Source organism: Notechis scutatus, chromosome 4 (genome assembly GCF_049901735.1).
Source record: "Notechis scutatus isolate UNSWTSFEM ecotype Mainland chromosome 4, rNotScu1.2, whole genome shotgun sequence".
NCBI lineage: Eukaryota > Metazoa > Chordata > Lepidosauria > Squamata > Elapidae > Notechis > Notechis scutatus.
The window spans coordinates 64,272,244-64,292,357 of record NC_142012.1 but is presented as its reverse complement, the minus strand read 5'-3'; the positions used below and the strand labels follow the sequence as shown (position 1 = coordinate 64,292,357).

The following is a 20,114-nucleotide window of genomic DNA, read 5'->3' as shown; positions in this document are numbered from 1 at the left end:
TTCACACACTCTAAATAGCAGGGAAAACCGTTGTTCTTTCTGAGGTTGTACAATACAGCAGGGGTCCCCAACCACTGGTCCGCGGACCGCTACCGGTCTGTGGAACAAATCCTACCGGGTCGCTGGTTTGCTGGGCGCCGCCATCTTCTTTTGATGAAAAAGTGCTTCCGGTGAGCTTTTCCGGGTAGAAAGCTCACCGGAAGCACTTTTTCATCAAAACAAGATGGTGGCGCCCAGCGTCCGTGAGCTTTTCTGGGTAGAAAGCCATTTCTACCTGGAAAAGCTCACTGAATCGCTGGCGCCGCCATCTTGTTTTGATGAAAAAGTGCTTCCGGTGAGCTCACCGGAAGCACTTTTTCATCAAAACAAGATGGCGGCGCCCAGCTGATGCCGGTACCGGGCCACGGCGCCCAGCTGATGCCGGTACCGGGCCGCGGCATAAAAAAGGTTGGGGACCACTGCAATACAGTACCTTGTTAATTGCTTCTATCCTGGAGCCGACACAACTATCTATGAATGCAAGTAAGCAGTACCCTTGGTGAAAGATAAAAAATGGTACTAACATGTTAAATCATGTTTAGCTAATTCAATAGGACAGCATGGTTCAGATTGAAACTAACAACATGACGGGTACAACAACTGTTGGATGATGCCTAGGTTGCTTGTTTATGAATTATGCTGGGAATAAAGATGAATCCTCAAATGCTGAGCTTCTTATTCTTCAGTGCTGAGTGACCTTGTGAACAAATTAAAAAGAACAAAAGAAATGATGTCAATCACAAAAACTGACATATAAAAAGAGAGAGCACCTGGGATTAGAGGAATACACTTTCAATCAAATATTTAGAAATCCTGCGAAATGATGGAAAACCCCTTCAGAAAAGTGCAGAAGAAGTGTTTATTCTATAGAAGTGCGAAGACGAAAAAAAAGTGAGGCACAAGTTTGATGCCATCCCCTAAAACAAATAAATAAAATAAACCCCAAATAAATCTAGAAGTGGAAAATTTTATCTCCTGTAGTTTCAGCATCAAATATATGTGGAGAGAACTGGGATTTGCAATGGTTAGATACAAAATAATTCATTTCAAGGCAGTTAATATGAAAGTATCAGAATTAGTTTCCAGTGGGAAGACTATATTTTTTGTCTCTGTGTCAAGGTTTACAAAATCCAGCTTCTGCAGATAGAAGAATTGTAGTCACTTGTGAATCTTTATTCATCGTTGTAGTTGAAGTAATACTGGGAAATGTCGAGTCCTGGAATCCACATTTTTGAAACTGCACGGGAAGGATGCACTGGATGCAGAAAAAAACAAAAAACAAAGCAAAACTTTTTTTTAAAAAAAATGCAGATAATAATAATTCTCTTTGATAGCATTTTGATGTTAGAAATGCTCATTCAGCTAATTTCAATTTAATTACTATGATTTCCTCTCCATAGAATCCTGGGACTCATAATTCCCCCAAAATGCTAAGGGTAAGCTAATTTACTTTTTTTTTTCTGCAGCGTTAAGTACTCTCTGCTTTGAGACAAAAGGTTTCCCTAACATTTTTAAGCAGCTGAATTGTTGCTTAAAAGTTCAAAGGTGGTAAAGATTCTTAGGAAAGAATGAGAATTAATATTCTCGCTTGTTTGCAAAGATTTTGTGAAATTATGTGAGTTTTAGGGCAATCAGGAAAGAAAGGGAGGTACAGCGATTAGCAACCCAGATAATTTTCAGCAGAGTTTCTGGAGGAGGGAAGACACACAATATAAAGATCTTTTCATTCAGAATTAAATGAACGGGAACAAGGTTTATTACTTCAGTAATATAGCAATAGCACTTGGACTTATATACCACTTTATAATACTTTACAGCCCTCTCTAAGCGGTTTACAGAGTCAGCCTATTGCCTCCAACAATCTGGGTCCTCGTTTTATCCACCTCAGAAGGATGGAAGGCTGAGTCAACCTTGAGCCTGATGGGATTTGAACTGCCAAATTGTAGGCAGCTGGCTGCAGGAGTAGCTTGCAGTGCTGCACTCTAACCACTGTGCCACAGAGGCTCCTTATATAAGGACATTTTATTTTAAATGGTTGGAATACCCTCTAGAGTTGCATGTGAGACAAGGTAGGGAATTTTAAGATAGAGTTGGATGAGAGGGGCAATAATTCTATTTATTCTCCAACCCCAACTAAAAAGCATTATTAGGATCTCAGGCTATTCCCTGTAAGGATCCAATAGGGATAGCCAATATAGGTACTCCTTGGCTTACAACAGTTCATTTAGTGACTGTTCAATGTTACAACAGTGACTTATGATCATTTTTCATACTTTGAAAGAAGTATAAGCAGCAATTCCTCTGTACAAAAAGGTATAGTTGCAGTGGAAAGGTTCCTCATAACAAAACTGCTTTGGAAATAATATTTGCTACTAAAATCTGCAGCAGCTAAGAAAAATAAGGTATCAAATAAACTTGTCATTTTGTATTGAAGTAGTTTGCAGAACAAATCTCAACAGGGCAGAAGGAAACATTTTCCTGGTAGTTTAAATGCTTATTTTAACACAAGGAAGCATCTGATAAATTCAGAAAAAAATATGCTTTGATTATTGCGACAATCAATATACATTAAGCTGCCACTAAAAAGAGTTCAGAAATTTCAGCTTGTCCAAAATGCAACATGTAGATGACATCAAAGTTTGGTTGTACAGAAAATGTTTTCCCCAGCATTTTTTAAAAAATAATTGAATAGGATATACTTTGGGACGAGTTCAGAATCAGAATATTGTTCTTCATTTTAAGGGTTCCTAAAATGAAACTACTTTTCTTGAATGGAAATCGAGAGAGAATGAATTCTCAGCTCAATCAGTCAATCAGAGTAGAGTTGGAAGGGACCTTGTTGGTCCTTTAGTCCAGGGGTCTTCAAACTTGACAGCTTTAAGACTTGTGGACTTCAACTCCTAGAATTCATCCTCCAGTCAAGTTAGCTCAGGAATTCTGGGAGTTGAAGTCTACAAGTCTTAAAGTTGTCAGGCTTGAAGACCCTTGCTGTAGTACAGCCTCTTCCTTGCAATGCCATCACCAACATGATGGCGGACTATTTTTGCCACATGCAAAATGTTTCCCTTGTGTCAGCTTTAATTTCATCAGTTTAACTTCATGACTTGTATTTTAATTAAATGAAAGACAAAGTTTAGAAAAAGAAATCTAAAAAAAATAAATAAAGGAGAAATAGGATTATATATAATCCAATTGAAACCTCATTAAATGCATAAATTAAAGACTTCCTTTTGCACTCACCCCACTAAATCTTGGAAGTACATATCTGAGCTCAGATCTCTCCAGTAGCCTAAAGCAATATACTTGTATTTGTGTTCACGTGTGCTTGATTTGTAAAAAGAAATGGAGAAAATAGCTGCTGATAATTTAATTAGTCAGAATGAATTAAAATCAGAAGCAAACTACAGATTTAGGCCATAGTATAAATTCTTTCTATGATTATCTTTGCTTTTTTCTATGTGTGTTTTAATATTTAAATGTAGACTGAACTTTAGGGAATTTTCTACTGTAAAATGAGAAATGAACTTCCTTATTGTCATTTCAGAAATGGCTTACTTGAAGAAATCAGGCTGAACTGAATGTGACCAACAGCCAAATTAAACATAGTTTTATTGCACCAGGTATAGACTTTATTACCTTCCAGGTTGATGATATATCTTAGTAAAATAATTTCCCTCCTTAAAATTAGTATTTTTTAATAAAGTGGTTAACTATGTCTTTAGCAAGAATGTTTCATTTTCTTATAATGATAAATCCAATTTAAAAAAACCACACTACCCAACTAAGGCTTTTAATGTTATGCATGTAAAAAAAGGCACAACCCTTCAATTGTTGCAGTTGATATCTTGACTTGACCTGTGGATACTATGGAGCCTGGAGCTTTATTAGACCATTGTATACTAGTTAGGAAGTGAGGAGGACAATGGCTTTTCCTTTTTTTTACCCACTATTCTTTCTTAGGTTTTTTTTTTTTTTAAAAAAATCTATTATTGAAGTAAAACTAAAAGGAAATAATGAACAGTGTTGGTTTCAAGATGGCTAAGTGAATAGGCCCAATTCACAAATGCTGTGAGATTTCCATGAACATCTCAGAAGCAACATGAACAATGAGTAGCACTTCTCCATAGATTTTCTTTTCCTGCTCTAGTGTTCAACAGGATTAACCCTTTTTTGAATCTTGAGGATCAAATTAGTAAGACTGACAAATAGCATCCCTTGTCTGAAGAACAACTGTGTGGGGTTTATGGAATCCACAATAAGAAATATACTTTTAAAATATTATTATGGACATTTCAGCAACTGGAAATGTTGAATGTAGGGTGTGTACATGTGGGGAGCATTAAGATAAATTATCTATTTGACAGTTGTGGACCGTTGTTTAGCAAGTGATATAGTTAATTTAGTGGAGCTGAAGCTCTCTTGTTCCATTCTATGGTGGGTTTTATTAGCTCTGTTTTTGAGGACAATTATTTATTAAATCATCTAAACTGTTTCATTCATCAGTCATAATTTCTTATAAAACATGTTTGAACAACTCTCTTTCTCCATGTAATTGTGTTCAGTTGAAAGATATGTTTTAATCAGCACACTAAAAGCTAGAATATAGCATGGTTTTACTGTACCATACTAAACAGTTACCTGAAGAGCTGAGAAACGCCTGGCTAAAGATTAGAATATTTCTGTTTGAAAAGGAAAGCAAACAAAAAGCAAAGTCTACTTTTAAAAGCTATATCTTTGGAAAATAAACCACCGATTAAAAGTGAAGTTATCAAAAAAAAAAATTTTTTTTTTCACAAACCTTGCAATCTATGGCGAGATGCATCCATTCTTTGTACTGTCCTGACAGGCTGTAATTTGTCATATATGGTGATAACTCTAGGTCATATAGTCATATATGTACAGTTTCAGGATATGCAGAATATATGTGAACCCCGTAAAGGATAAAGGATAATACTTCAAAGCTCTGATTGTTTTATTTGCTTGTTTTTGGTGCAGCCTTTCTTTTAATATCCTTAATATCACCAGATCTTCCACTGAGAGCTGAGAGTGAGCCAGGAAGTGAAGGACAGAACAAAACGGTTTCACTTCTGTTCTGTGCTATCTCAGTTTCTGGAGCTCTTGTCTTAGCCAGGATGGCAAAGGTTGTCCCAATCTGTGCAGCAATTTAGACAGTTCCACGTTGTGATCTCTGTAGTAATTTGAAAGGAATGCCCTAGACTGAGAATAATAAGAGGAAAAAATAAACTTTCAGATAGTTAAAAATGTTTTAGTTTCATGTTTCATTTCTGTAAAAAGGTCGCATGACATAAAAGATAATTCTAAGTTATGCAGAAGGTTCACAAAAATTGAGAGATACATGTATTTAACTATTCATAATTTTTTTGAATTAACGAACTATAAATTGATCACAGATTAATTGTCTGATCTTGTAGATCAACTGCATATAAGAACAGGTATGATTGTAATGTTTGAAGTATCGGATTAAGAGTGGAGAGACGCAGGTTTAAATTCATATTCAGACATGGACATTCATTATAAGCCCAGTCTAATTTTAGGTTCTTATTGCAGCACAAATAATTCTGAACTATCAATGTATTGTTTAGAATTTTTAGGAGGAAAAGCAGGATATAAAACTAACATAATTATCTTGCATAACCATATGCTTCAGAAGATGGGCATATATAATCTTTTTCTTGTAAGTAAACAATGATACACTCTACAATCTCCAGGATGTTGAGCAAATGGGAAGAAATCTTCCCATGCCAAGGAAAAGGCAGGAAAGAAAGGGAAGTCAGTTTGGCTATTGGTGTCAAAATCTAGGTCACTGCCTAACACCTGTACAATGGTATTCACTGATCCATTACCACATATACTTGTGGACAAGCCAAGAATTTTAGGTGCCACAATCCACCCCAAAATTGGACTTGGCTTATTTGCAGATGGGCTTATCCATCACTTTTTTAAAATACCAATATTTTAAATATATACTCGTGTATAAACCGATCCATGGATAAGCCCATCCTTTAACCCTTTAATAGTCCAAACTTCCACAAGGCTTGAAGTGCAAGAACTTCTTTGCTTCCTGCAAAGAATACCGGTCTCTCAGGCTGGCTTTTATCTCTTAAGGGAGGGGCCATCACCTTGCAGCCTTACTCTCGAGTCGCCCGTGCTGCTGCAGCTGCTCTTTCCTTCAAGCAGCCCTGTGTGCATGTGTAATGGGCAAAGGCTCCTCAGGAACCTCTTCATCACTGCTGCCATCCTCCACAATCTCCAAAGGCAGCACTCCACTCCCTGATGGTCCTGGCCCCATCCCTGCATCACACGCAGGGCCCTCATCCAAGGCCTCGCTCTCCGAGACCTCAGCCATCTGCACCTGCTGCCAGTGAACCACAACAGCATCTGAATCCATACAATTTATTGAAAAAGGAGGCTAATTTGGCAACTAACTTAGCCACTTGTTCAAATAATTATTTTGAGTTTGTATTTACGGAAAATTAAATATGAAAAGAATAGTTGGTGTCACATATTCACAGTAAGAGTAATGTTAATCAGGAGCAATATTAAAAGTTGGGTATCCTACACTTCCACAAGAAGCTTCTTCAGGTGGGAGAAACAATTCCCAGCCTTCAAATCCTCTAGGCCTCAAGGCCTTCTCTGCCCTTTATTTGCTCAGTTGATCAATGAAAAGATCAAGAATGAACAATGGCTGCTCTCTGTGATTACATCGAAAAAAAATACAAATAAAAGGAGAGCGTCAATAATAAAAAGAGAAGAAAAAGGAAGGGTCCTTGTCAAGAGTTCTTCCCAAATGCAGAGTTCTCACTGCTCCCAGTGATGATATGGTTATGTTGAACATTTTTTGAAAATTATTTGCAAAGGATGCTTACGAGAGAAAGCAGAACTGCTTAACTCATTCTTTGCATCTGTCTTCACGCAAAAAGAAACTATAGCTCAACCCACCAAAAACATAACTGTAAAAGACAGACCAGAAATAAAAGTTAAAATAAGCAAAAAAATAGTAAGAGAACACCTGTCTGATCTTGATGTAAACAAATCACCGGGGCCTGATGGATAACATCCCAGAGTTTTAAAGGAGCTGGCAGAGGTCATCTCAGAACCACTGCACCATATCTTTCAAAAATCCTGGAGCACCGGGGAACTACCAGAGGACTGGAAAAGAGCTGATGTGGTTCCCATCTTCAAAAAGGGGAAAAAAACAGACCCAGGAAACTATAGACCAATCAGCCTAATATCAATACCCGGAAAGATACTGGAAAAGATATAAAAAAAAAACAGATCTGCCAACATCTAGAAACAAGTAAAGTAATAACTAGCAGTCAGCACAGGTTTGTTAAAAACAGATCATGCCAAACCAATCTTATTTCATTCTTCAACACAGTTACTAAATTAGTAGACCAGCAAAATACTGTGGACATAATATATTTAGATTTCAGCAAGGCATTCGACAAAGTAGACCACAACCTACTTCTTAGTAAGCTAGAAAAAAGTGGAATAGATAGCACCACCCCTAGATGGATTCGCAACTGTCTGGCAAACTGTACTCAACAAGTAGTCCTTACTGGGTCTAAGTCTACATGGAGGGAAGAAAGCAGTGGGGTGCCACAAGGTTCTGTCTTAGGCCCAGTACTCTTTAATATCTTCATTAACAACTTAGATGAGGGAATAGAAGGGGAACTTACCAAATCTGCAGATGATACTAAGCTGGCAGAAATAGCTAACACCCAAGAAGATAGGCTCAAGATCCAGATGGATCTTGACAGACTAGAACACTGGGCCGTATCTAATAAAATGAAATTCAATATAGAGAAAAGTAAAGTCCTACACTTAGGCAAGAAAAACCAAAAGTACACATATAGACTGGGTGAAACCAGGCTCAATAGCAGTAACTGTGAGAGGGATCTTGGAGTCTTAGTGGACAACCAGCTAAATATGAGCCAGCAGTGTGCAGCAGCAGCCAAAAAAGGTAATGCAATCCTAAATTGCATCAACAGAGGGATACAATCAAGATCAAGGAAAGTACTAATACCACTCTATAAAGCCTTAGTAAGACCACACCTAGAGTACTGCATCCAGTTTTGCTCACCACATTATAAAAAAGATGTTGAGACTCTAGAAAAAGTACAGAGAAGAGCAACCAGGATGATTAGGGGACTGGAGGCTAAAACATACAACGAACAGTTGCAGGAACTGGGCTTGGCTAGTCTAGTAAAGAGAAGGACCAGGAGAGACATGATAGTGGTCTTCCAATATTTGAGGGGCTGCCACAGGGAGGAAGGGGTCAAGCTATTTTCTAAAGCCAGACAAGGAATAATGGATGGAAACTGAACAAGGAAAGATTTAACCTGGAAATAAGGAGAAACTTTCTAACAGTGAGAACAATCAACCAATGGAACAGCTTGCCCTCGGATGTTGTGGAAGCGCCATCAGTTGAGACTTTCAAGAAGAGATTGGATTGCCATTTGTCAGAAATGATGTAGGGTCTCCCGCTTGGGCAGGAGGTTGGACTAGATAACCTACAAGGTCCCTTCCAACTCTGATTATCTGTTTGCTTGAATGCATAAATGCCTGAGTGGTGCACCTCTTTAAACTGAATAATTTCAGTAACTTTTTCAGCTACTGCATTTACACTGTTTCCCAGTAAGAAACGCGTCTTTTCAATGATTTTGATGCAGACGGCCATAGTAACAATTTCCCTTTTTTCAGACCATACTAAATAACATTAAAGTTTCAATTAAAATAATACCTCTTGATCCATGGGAGGGTATTTTCGGCCTTTACTTTTCCCCAGACATTTTATTTTTCCTCCATCCAGCAGCTGGCACCAAAATCCTTTCTGAGGATCAAACCTAAAATATTGCATAGGTGAAGGTGGGCATAGGAAGAGGACAACATCCCACAACAAGCAGAGGATCATTGTGGCAGAGAGTGGTTAATTTACTTTTCAAAGTTGGGGATGGATACATTTTGGTGGATTTCAGAATGCACATTAGGGAATAAACCAGAGACAGTTTTTTTTACTATTGAATATATTGTTTTGGGACCCGTGACATACTTAGAAGAGTGAAAAAGGCAGCTGTAAAAAACACTGAGAATTTAATTAAATTTGGCAGATGCCTTGGAAGGCCAATGAATTATTGGTTGGAATATAGCAATAATGAGCTTGCTCCCACATTTTTTTTTTTTTTTTGCCTTGGGCTTTTTCCAATAATAGCAATATTCCTATATATACACTCACGAAAGCACATTTCAGATAAAAGAGAAATTACTTTTCCAGCTCAGTCTATTACTGCATTAATCCTCACCGCCCAAATAATCTTTAGTAGTGGCATCAATTAAAACTAAATAAATCATTGATTAAATGGATACGCTGAGAGGAGTTCACTTCTAGCTTGGATTCCAGCCTTCCTTGTACATTGCAAAGGCCTTTTGATGGTTTTCAGTAATTTCCCAAGAGGAGAAATAATATTGCTTGCTCTGCCCCAGAAAAGAAATGAAGCTGTAGAATTAGATTGCAAACAATATATTTGTTTCCAAGAAATATATTTGGAAGAAAATGTTTAATTGTAATAATTATTTCTTTGGTAGATTTTTTTTGAAGAATGTAGGTTCAACATCACGGGGCTAGCACATTATGAAGCTATTAAAAGGAGCTTAATGTTCACTACAGTAGTTCTCGACTTACGAACACAACAGAGCCTAATTTTTTTGTTGCTGAGGGAGATATTTACTCAGTAAATTTTGCCCCATGTTATGACCTTTCCTGCTACCATTGAGTGAACCACTGCTGTTGTTAAAATTAGTCACATGGTTGTTAAATGAATCCAGCTTCTTCATTGACTTTGTTTGTTGGAAGGTCACAAATGCTGATCCCATGACCCCAGGACAGTGAAATTGTCATAAATGTGAGTCAGTTGTTAAGCATCTGAATTTTAATTGTCTGACCATGGGGATGCTAGATCATAACTTTGAAAAATGGTCGTAAGTCACATTTTCCATTTTCCATTGTAACTTTGAACTGTCACTAGACGAACTGCTATAAGTCGAGGACCACCTTTTTATTATGCTCTCTAGAATTCGTTGGTCACAATGATATAAGATGAAATATTAGCTGTTAAAGCAGAAAGTAGGTTTTTCTTAATAGCAATAGCACTTAGACTTATATACTGCTTTATAGTGCTTTACAGCTCTCTTTAAGCGGTTTACAGAGTCAGCATATTGCCCCCAATAACCTGGGTTCTCATTTTACCCACCTCGGAAGGATGGAAGGCTGAGTCAACCTTGAGCCTGGTGGGATGTGAACTGCCAAATTGTAGGCAGCTGGTTGCAGTAGAAGTAGCTTGCAGTACTGCACTCTAACCACTGTGTCACAGAGGCTCAATTAATTAATGCAGATAACAACAGGTCTACTGTTTCTTATTTCAGTAATGTCCATTTCTATCGCCCCTTGAAATAAGAAAAATGTCTAGAAGTTACAAAAAAGCAATCACAGCTAGGCAATTGCTTATCTTCATATTTGCAGTCTATTAACAGACTTTTTAAAAAGTGAACTACTACCACAAGTATAACATGAAACTAATGCAAAAGAAAGATACATACAAAGAAATGCAACTCACGTTAATGCATCAGAATAATTATAATGAGGAGAAATGCTCAGAAACTTCTGAACTCCATCCATCACAGTAGCTGGGTCACTTCTTAATTGCTGTCCATCAATTATTAACAACTGTAGAGATAACGCTAGTTGTTTATTTAAATATAAAACTCAAAGGAAGTATGAAATTGCTGCATAGCAAGACAAACACATCAGTTGTGAGGAGTTAAGATTGTTTTAGGTGACCTCAGTGGTGGGATTCAATTTTGTTTTGCTGCCGGTTCTGTGGGCGTGGCTTGGTGGGTGTGGCAATCAGAGGTGGTATTTGCCGGTTCTCCGAACTACTCAAAATTTCTGCTACGGGTTCTCCAGAACTGGTCAGAACCTGCTGAATACCACGTCTGGGTGGCCTTGTCAAATTTGGTTTTTCCAGATGCCATTAATTGAGCATGATCATAGTGATCAAACTGGAGTAGGAGCAGAGGTGGTATTCAGCAGGTTCTGATCAATTCTGGAGAACCGGTAGAGAAAATTTTGAGTAGTTCGGGAAAACCGGCAAATACCTCGGACTGGAGATTTTAAGTATCCTTCCCCTGCCACGCCCACCAAGTCACGCCCACAGAACTGGTAGTACAAAAATTTGAATCCCATCACTGAGTAGGAGTACTATTGGTCACTGTGCTGCATTTCTTAAATACTAGGAAAATAATTCCACGTTCCAATTTTAAAAGAAGGACCAAAGAGGACAATCTTAAGATAGTCCCTGAGACCAAATTGCAATAGGAAAACGTTTGCATTTATTAACCTTCTTTGAAAAAGGAAAGTATGCCTAGTGGCATAAACTTAAACTTAGAAAATTAAAATTTCCTGCTCTGAGAATTAACAATTCTGAAATAAATAGAATTTCCCAAATAAGTCCCAGAAACAATACACTGAACTTCTGAATATGCCTTTAAGAATAAATACATAAAAAAATAATTCTTATTTATAAAATGAGACAGAATCCATACTCTAGACAGCTCTGGATAAAGCCAATTTCAGATTTGTTCCACAAAGTTTGTGAAATAATTTCAGTAAATGGATTCAGAAATAGAATCAGTGATAAATGAACCAGATACTAACAACTTAGCTTGAGCTTAGAAGCAGAACTGGAAAGTTTGATTACCCAATTGCTTTAGGGTTTTTCGGTCTGAAAAGTCGCTTTGCTGATTGAAAGCATGATAAAATTGTGAGTTCAATAAGGTAATCAATAAGACTTTCCCCTTAAAATCCCTGAAGTCAATGTCAATTCCACACTTCAAAATTTCTCAGTTAAAATAGTATTATAAAAAAGTAAGCTTATCATAAATAGAGAGTGAAGGCTTTTATGCCAGTTGTCTGTCTTAATGTCTATCATTTTTGTACATGTTTGCTTAGAAGGGCAGTAGATATGAACAGGTGTGTGTGTGTGTATGTATGCACAATATAGTTTGGATTCTCACACTTTTGAGACAAAATTTAAACAAGTTTATTATACAAGGTGAAAAAAGTCTAAAACTAGTTAGCCAACTGATATAGCAAAGTGAAAACTGTGCAGGTAAATTACCCAACTGGCTGACAGCGGCTCATTCTTTACTCCAGTTCAAGTAAAGATTTATTTATTTATTTATTTATTTATTTATTTATTTATTTATTTATTTATTTGGTTTGTTTGTCTATTGCTTACAAGATAATAGGTATAAGTAGAAACATAGTTATGAATACATGGATACATATAAGAAAAATAAAAGAAACAATAGGACAGGATCAAGAATCAGCTTTCAAGAAACCAGATAGAACATATGCGTCACATACAAGTGTTGATTCAATTCAACTGGTCTGAAGTCATTAACTTCATTTAGGATTTCCTTCTTCTATCATCATCACCTTTTATTGACCCCATAATCCCTAGTGGAGTGGCATCTGGGCAACTGAAAGGAACAGAGTGTTTACTGGCCGGATGCCCTTCCTGTCACCAATGTGGAATTTGATTCAGCAGATAAATTCTCATTGTGCCCAGAGATAACTATCTGCCTCTACCTAGGATTGAACCCACAACCTCCTGATTGTGAGGCAAGAGTTCCACCTCTAGACCACTGCACCACTCGATTTCTTTCCTCTATGATGATACCAAAATGCAAATAGTAGTAAACAGAAACCTCTTCTACCACTACTGATATGCCAAGCTGTCTTGGTCTGCCTCCCAATCTTCCTAGCTCAAGATTGGTCTACACTGGTGAAAATGCTTTCCAAGACAGAAATATTAATTCTAGAAATTAGATATGCACATTATTCTTTGAAGTTCACTGAACAGTTTTTTATTGCATGTCTTCTTTATCTTCTGTCACCACTGATGCAGACTTCTTTTATTTCCTAATAATAATGAGACTGGTTAGCATAAAATTACCTACTTAGAAACTTTGGATTACAGCTGAAATCTAATGCTTATTATCTAAGTCTCTTTCCTCGAAACTTCTAGATTTATTCTACAAAAAAATAGTTCTAATTTCCTCAGTATGAATCTCAGTTCTTCTGAAGGCAATTCTACATTTTAGGACATAAATTAATGTCTGTGTCTGAATAACTTTGTGTTTTAAGGAAAAGAACGAGAGGTTTATCAGTTCATTGTTGAACATCTTACAATCCATTATTAAACATGTTAAATATTACACAAGTTATAAAGTAACGATGGACACTTACCACAAAAAAATTATTTAGTGAAAAGGCAATTTACCTGTGAAGAGGGGAAATATTTTAGCCACCTTTCTATGTGGACAGCATACCAGCCAGGAATCAAACATTTCTTCTGTAGGCCTTTTAGTTCAGATGGCGCTGCATCATTTGAAGTAATTACTTCATAGAAATTGAACTTTAGAGCAGTGGGGTCCTCATGGGAACGCTGATGCTAATTGGGAAAAATCCAAAGTTAAATGACCACAGGATAGATAGGTGAGAGTGTCTTAATAATCGTTACTAGTGCCTTTTACCAAGTCTAGTTGATTTTTTAGTTATATTTCCTCTAATGAAATACAATACAATATAGTGAAATATAATATATAAAAATCTCAGAGTGCCTGGAAGTCTAATAGGTTTGCTAGGGTATATGTACCACAAAATATGATCCTATCACAAATGGTCAGTTTTTAGATACCCAAGAATCTTATTTTTTTCCCCTGCAATAACATTATGATGATAAAAAATATATTGGGAAGCTATGTCTAGCATTTTGAGGCACTTACACTTGCTGTGTAGTACATACATACGTAGTTCAGTGACAAGGTGAATATAAAACGCTGCTTTTGAGTTTTAAAGTCCTATGTAGATTCAATTTCAAATATCCTCTTTACAAATTTTGAATAAAATCTCCCTTTAACACCTTTGAGTGAACCTCTTTTTTGTGTTTCTTTCTCTAGAGATATAAGATATAATTATGTTTTAAGGTATGGGATCTTTTCTGGAGTTCTGATATGTGTTCTCCTGAGAAATCAATATTTCTTCTTACTTTCCTTCCTTCTTGTTTTCCTCGCAAAAGATTGCAAGAAATGATTTCTTGTGGTCCCCGCCATCTCTACAGTTCTATGAAGATCATGCAGTCACACATAAGGGAAATCACAGAACAATTTTCTTAAGGCTTTTATAAGTTTTAAATGATGATGGTTTTAATTAGATAGCGGTAATTGATTATCACAGAGTGCCTCAATAGAAGTCATTAGCTTCAGTAATATGGGCACTAAGTGAGTAGGATTTAAAAAATGAAAGAACTGGGAATTATGCAGAGTTGTAGATTTCAGACTGTCATCATCAATTAAACTCAAATTTCATCATCTGAAATTCTCTTGGGTTATTAATACTGCAACAGAGCAGGGGGTTGTAACAAAAGCTAGGATAGAACTAGGCAACATTTTGTTGCAGTGATATGGAGCCCGTTGCTAATGAGCCGTGGTGGCGCAGTGGTTATGTTGCAGCAGATCCTGTTTCCAAATCAGGACACAAGACCACGAAGCGTAGGAGAATACAGGTTTATTTGCGCATAAGGTTCAGAGCATTAGCATGGCAAATTCTGAACCCCCGGCTCTTCCTGAGGTGTCACTTTTATACATCTCACAGCTTTAGCCTAGCCTGGGGCATTTTTCTTATCAAGCTATACCATATCATACGTATTATAGAAAGGAGAAGTAAATCTAATTAGTCATTTTACACAATTCAGCATATGTGTACTTATCTTACACCCTCCCTTATTTTCCATACCCACCCTTGTTTACTGGAACATGTCTAGTTCTTTGGTTCAGTAATTTCGTGGTTTACACAATATTGTATTAAGCAACTTCCATAATATTTGCTAGGAAAACTTCTGCTAATTATGAGAATACTTTTCTGGTAACTTTCCATTCTGCTTCAGTTAGAGTGCAGTACTGCAGGCTACTTCTGCTGACTGCTTGTAATTTGGTAGTTCAAATTTCACCAGGCTCAACGTGAGCCTTTCCTCATTCGGAGGTGAGTAGATGGAGTGAGTACCCAGATTGTTGGGGGTGATATGCTGACTCTGTAAACCGCTTAGAGAAGACTGTAAAGGAGTATATAAGTCTAAGTGCTATTGCTGTTGCTAATGGTTTTTTCCCAGGGCCTTCTGATGGCAATGACAGCAGACAAAAGCACATTATTTGCTTCATCTGTGTAATTTATCACATTAAATAAAGCACTATAAATAGTTAGCGTGCTGTGAAAGTGATGGCTTTGGTCTGATTTTTTATAATTGTGAACTCACCTTTTTCATTAGGAGAATCTTACCTGATAGCAGGAATAGGCTCTGTCGGATGGATCAATGAGGATGGTGATGATTTTTGCTTTGGGTATCAAGGATGCTGCACGTTTGGGAGCATTTTCAGAATGGAAATAGTTGGCACTTTTCTCAAACAATATATCAGCAGTGATATTTGAAGGGGTAGGAAAAAAATTCATATACCTGCAAGTAAAAGTACAAAACCAGCAATGACGAGGGTTAAAAAAAAAAGTCATTTTTCACCTTGCCAAAATAAACTTTTGAAAAACACAGAGAAGGGGTATATGTATCTAAGTGAAAGTAAATATAAATGTATGATCTAAGGTGCTATTATTTTGAGAAGTCCTTATTAAAGCAGAGTATATTGTACAATTTCTCTCTCTTTATTCTAAATTAAAATCCTCCAGACTTGCCACATTTTACATATTGGAGTAGTTCTAGGCCTTTGAGCAGGGGTGGGATTCTCCCAGTTCGCACCTATTCGCTGGAACCGGTTGTTAACATTCTAAGCAGTTCGGAGAACCGGTTATTAAAACAAATTACTGGCCTAATCCTGTAAGGAAGGCAGGAAGGAAACATTCTGGTGTTGCTTACTGAAACTGCCTCTCCGTTAACCCTTATTACATTCTTGGCAGGACTAGACTTCCTGTCTCAAGAACGTCTCTGGAGTTTTTTTCCCCTCCTTTGCTGGTACTTTGCTTGTGTGGAGTGACCATTCAAAGTTACAATGGCACTGAAAAAAGTGACTTATGACCATTTTTCACACTTATGACTGTTGCAGCATTCCCACAGTCATAAGAGGCCAGGCGAGGAGATGCATGCCTCGATGTGAGTGATATTGAGTTGGCCACACCCAGCCAATAGCATGACCACCAAGCCACGCCTACCAACTAAGCCATGCCCACAAAAAATTGAATCCCACCTCTGCCTTTGAGCATGCTGATTGCCATTTCTTGTCTATTATTTACAGTATGTTATGACTTTTTAAGTAGGACCATGGAATTGTGCATGTATCATTCTCCAAAGTTCCATACCAGTTCTATTATAAATGCTGAAATATTTGCATTATTTTAGATTTTTACTTTCAGTTTTCTTGCCCAAGTATTCTTTGAAGCTGTTTTTCTCCTTCTGATACATTTATTGATGCATTTAATGGATCGATTGGGATTTACTTCTAAGTACACATATCAGAGGTGGTATTCAGCAGGTTCTGACCAGTTCTGGAGAACCAGTAGTGGAAATTTTGAGTAGTTTGGAGAACTGACAAATACCACCTTTGACTGGCCCTGCCCTCATCTATTCTCTGCCTCCCGAGTCCCAGCTGATTGGCTGGCTCTTCTTTTGTTGCCCTGAAAAGGAGAACGGAGCTGGAAAGCAGGTTAGTGGGGAGGGAATGGGGATTTTACAGTATCCTTCCCTTGCCATGCCCACCAAGCCATGCCCACCAAGCCACACCACGCCCACCATGCCCACCAACTCATGCCCACAGAACCGGTAGTAAAAAAAAAATTGTATCCCACCACTGACCCATATATACTGTGAATAGCATCTTTAGAATAGCCTTTTTCATTATCCTCTTTAACATCTTGTCATGTAATTTTTTTTAAAAAAAATCAGTGCTGTAATAATGTAAGTTGCCTGGTCTTGCTGTTTTCCTCAGCGGCTTTATAATATTTTTGAAATGGGGCAGAAAACCAGACAGGTATATTTAAATATAGAATCTTTATTAATTTACATTGATATGATAATTCTGATTAGTTTTACTTTTTTTCTTAAATATTTTCAGTCTATAATTTCTGTTCTTTATTACTGTTATTTATATGGCATTTAGAACACAAAATTAAAAACTAATGGAAAGAGACGACTAACAAGCAAAACAAGTTATACAGCTCTTTTCTGAATGGCATTTGATTATAAAGAATACAAATAATTGTATTATAATGTCAAATAAAGAAAATCATACTTAGATAAAAAAATCTCATCTCACCTAATTGCAGACTGATACATATGGCACTGTGCCCAGAAAATTCATCTGAAAAGTATTTAGGTATTGCCAATACTTCTATAATGAATTCTCTGAGATTCAGTATATGCTAAAAACTTGTCTTAATATTCTTACCAATCAATTCCCTTATGATAGTTGTTTCCATTAAAGAACTGAACTTCCTCAAAGGTTTTTGGGTTAGGAAGATTACTAATTATGGAGGGATGCATAAGGAGAAATAAATAGAGTGCTGTTGTTCCTACAAGGAAAGGAAAGTAGTCAGGATTATATAATAATGCAGAAAAATGCAGTACTTAATTTAAAGAGGCATTAAAAAAATAAAGAATGGTTTTCAAGAGATATATTCCAAGAGCAAGAAAAAAATCCCACTTATGGAATGATATATTAATTTTATGTAAGTTTATGTCAAAGAATTAAGTTAAATTGTTTTTTCTTAAAAAATTCTATATATTTATAATACAACTTTGCTAATATTAGCAATTTATATTCATTAATTGTATTAGAAATGTTTTACATTGAACATTCTAAAACTACTATAATTACTATTATGGGGGGAAAAAGCCATATTATTGGTAAAACAATGGTAGTTTGCAAGTCCTGGAAAAAAGAGCCTAAATTGTTTCTCATGGCTTTTCCAGTTCAGTAGACTTACAAAATTGTTTCACTATTGTTAAAAGCCATTGTTGTTGTTTCTATTATGTTTTTTTTTTTAACTGTATAATTCTCTTACCTGTTTTCTGGGGTCCAATCACAAGAAATTTTGGTAGGTGGCCGCAAGTTTTGTCTCTAGACCAAATATCACGATGTCGTCTGTCATCACATGGATTCTGAAAATAAAAAAACCAAATTAGTTTGAGATAATGTTCAAATATTTACCATATTTATCGGCGTATAACACGCACTTTTTTCCCCCTGAAAATAGGGGGCAAATGATGTATGCGTGTTATACGCCGATATAATGTTAAGAAGCCTTCGGTGAATGCTGCTGGGATCGGGGATCAAGGACACAAATGAAAGAAGGGGAGGGAGGAAGCAACTGAAGCCTGTCCTTCTCTCTGGGTCAGCTCTCTCAGTCGCTCTCTCGCTCCTCCACCAGCACAGGAAGAAACTGCTTCAAAGAAGCGGGGGGCTTTTCCTGTCGCCGCAGCTTCCCTGAAGCGCCCGTTTCTCCCCCACCCCCACCCCGCCCGCCCGCCCGCCCGCAGTGCTCCGTTCTGCCTGCCTGCCTGCCTTCGTTAATGGTTGAATCGGAACAGCTTCGGCTGAGTAAAAGAGGCGAATAGTTATTATTCTCAGCCAAGCTGCTCCCAAACAACCAGAAACTAAGGCAGGCAGGCAGGCAGGCAGAATGGGACACTGTGGATTGAAGCGCGCGCGGGTGGGAGTGGGGGTGAAAGCAGGCGCTCGAATAGCTGCGGCGACAGGAAAAGCCCCCCACTTCTTTGAAGCAGTTTCTTCCTTGGATGGTGGAGCAGCGAGAGAGCGAAGCCTCCTTCTCTTCTCTTCCCCCGGTCCTTGCAAAAATTTTCTGCTTGAAACCGGTCCCTGGTACAAAAAGGTTGGGGACCACTGATTTACCTTATAAGTGGTAATAATATTAATAAAAAAAAAGTTCTGAGCTACCCTTATTTTGCTTCAACGTTTTTATTTAGAAATTTAATTTTTTTTCCTGAAATTTCCCTCTTAAAATGAAGATGCGTGTTATACGCCTGTGCGTGTTATACGCCGATAAATACGGTAATATTATATCCAGCTGAAAAGTCATGTGGAGCAAATGGTTGCTTTTTTGTAGAAAAATCAGATACTCTACTTCTGAGACACATGAATTCCTGATTTGAATTCTAAAGCATAATAATAGTATAATAGTATGATGATCAATATCTTGTACTGCATTATGTTTAAATATTGTCAAAAACAATATTGTATTGGAGATGTAATAAGGTGAAAGTTTCTTTAAAATACATATTAATACAGTGTCCTACAGTAATTACATTTTAGGAAACGTAATTAATGGAGTACATAAATATAAGTACATAAATATAATCGTGTGAAGATACTGAATATTTTCAAATGATAATATTCTTTCAAACTACATATGTTATGGTAGTACTTAGAATATGACAGCCAGACAATGTAAATAGATTCTTTGTGCCTTGGGCAAAAGATTGATATTACAGCATTGGAAAGATAATGGCTCTTTTTACTTAATTGATTTGAAGACCTGATTGCCCTTGTCACCTATGAGCGGATTGCCTATAGATGTAGACTTTGTGTGGACAAATATAATGAAATATAGGACTCATTGGTCTGTAGGGGGCGTGCATAAGCGCACCAACGTGCCTACCGTCCCTGTCCTATTGTTTCTCCTATTCTTTTATTTTTCTTATATGTAACCATTTCATGTATTCACAACTATGTATACATTTATACTTATTATCTTGTAAACAATTGACAAATCAAATAAATAAATAAAATAAATTAAAAATGACAGTGGTGCAGTGGTTAGAGTGCAGTACTGCAACCTACTTCTGCTGCAGCCAGCTGCCTGAAATTTGGCAGATTGAATCTCACCGGGCTCAAGGTTGACTCAGTCTTCCATCCTTCCGAGGTGGGTAAAATGAGGACCCAAATTGTTGGGGGAAATAAGCGGTATATAAGTC

General features: G+C 37.1%; 1 protein-coding gene across 1 annotated transcript in view; it reads right to left on the bottom strand.

Moving 5' to 3' along the window:
• Positions 1-500: 500 nt before the first annotated feature.
• Positions 501-20,114, bottom strand: part of LOC113417979 (N-heparan sulfate sulfotransferase 4) — a 155,257-nt gene continuing 135,643 nt past the window's right edge. The window contains exons 8-15 of the mRNA XM_087963637.1: positions 18,185-18,281; positions 17,569-17,692; positions 15,458-15,632; positions 13,404-13,574; positions 10,674-10,783; positions 8,804-8,906; positions 4,838-5,256; positions 501-1,294 (exon numbers count right to left, since the gene is read on the bottom strand). Of these exons, the coding sequence (XP_087819763.1) occupies positions 5,137-5,256; positions 8,804-8,906; positions 10,674-10,783; positions 13,404-13,574; positions 15,458-15,632; positions 17,569-17,692; positions 18,185-18,281 (900 nt within the window). The 3' untranslated portion in view covers positions 501-1,294; positions 4,838-5,136. The remainder of the gene's footprint in view (positions 1,295-4,837; positions 5,257-8,803; positions 8,907-10,673; positions 10,784-13,403; positions 13,575-15,457; positions 15,633-17,568; positions 17,693-18,184; positions 18,282-20,114) is intronic.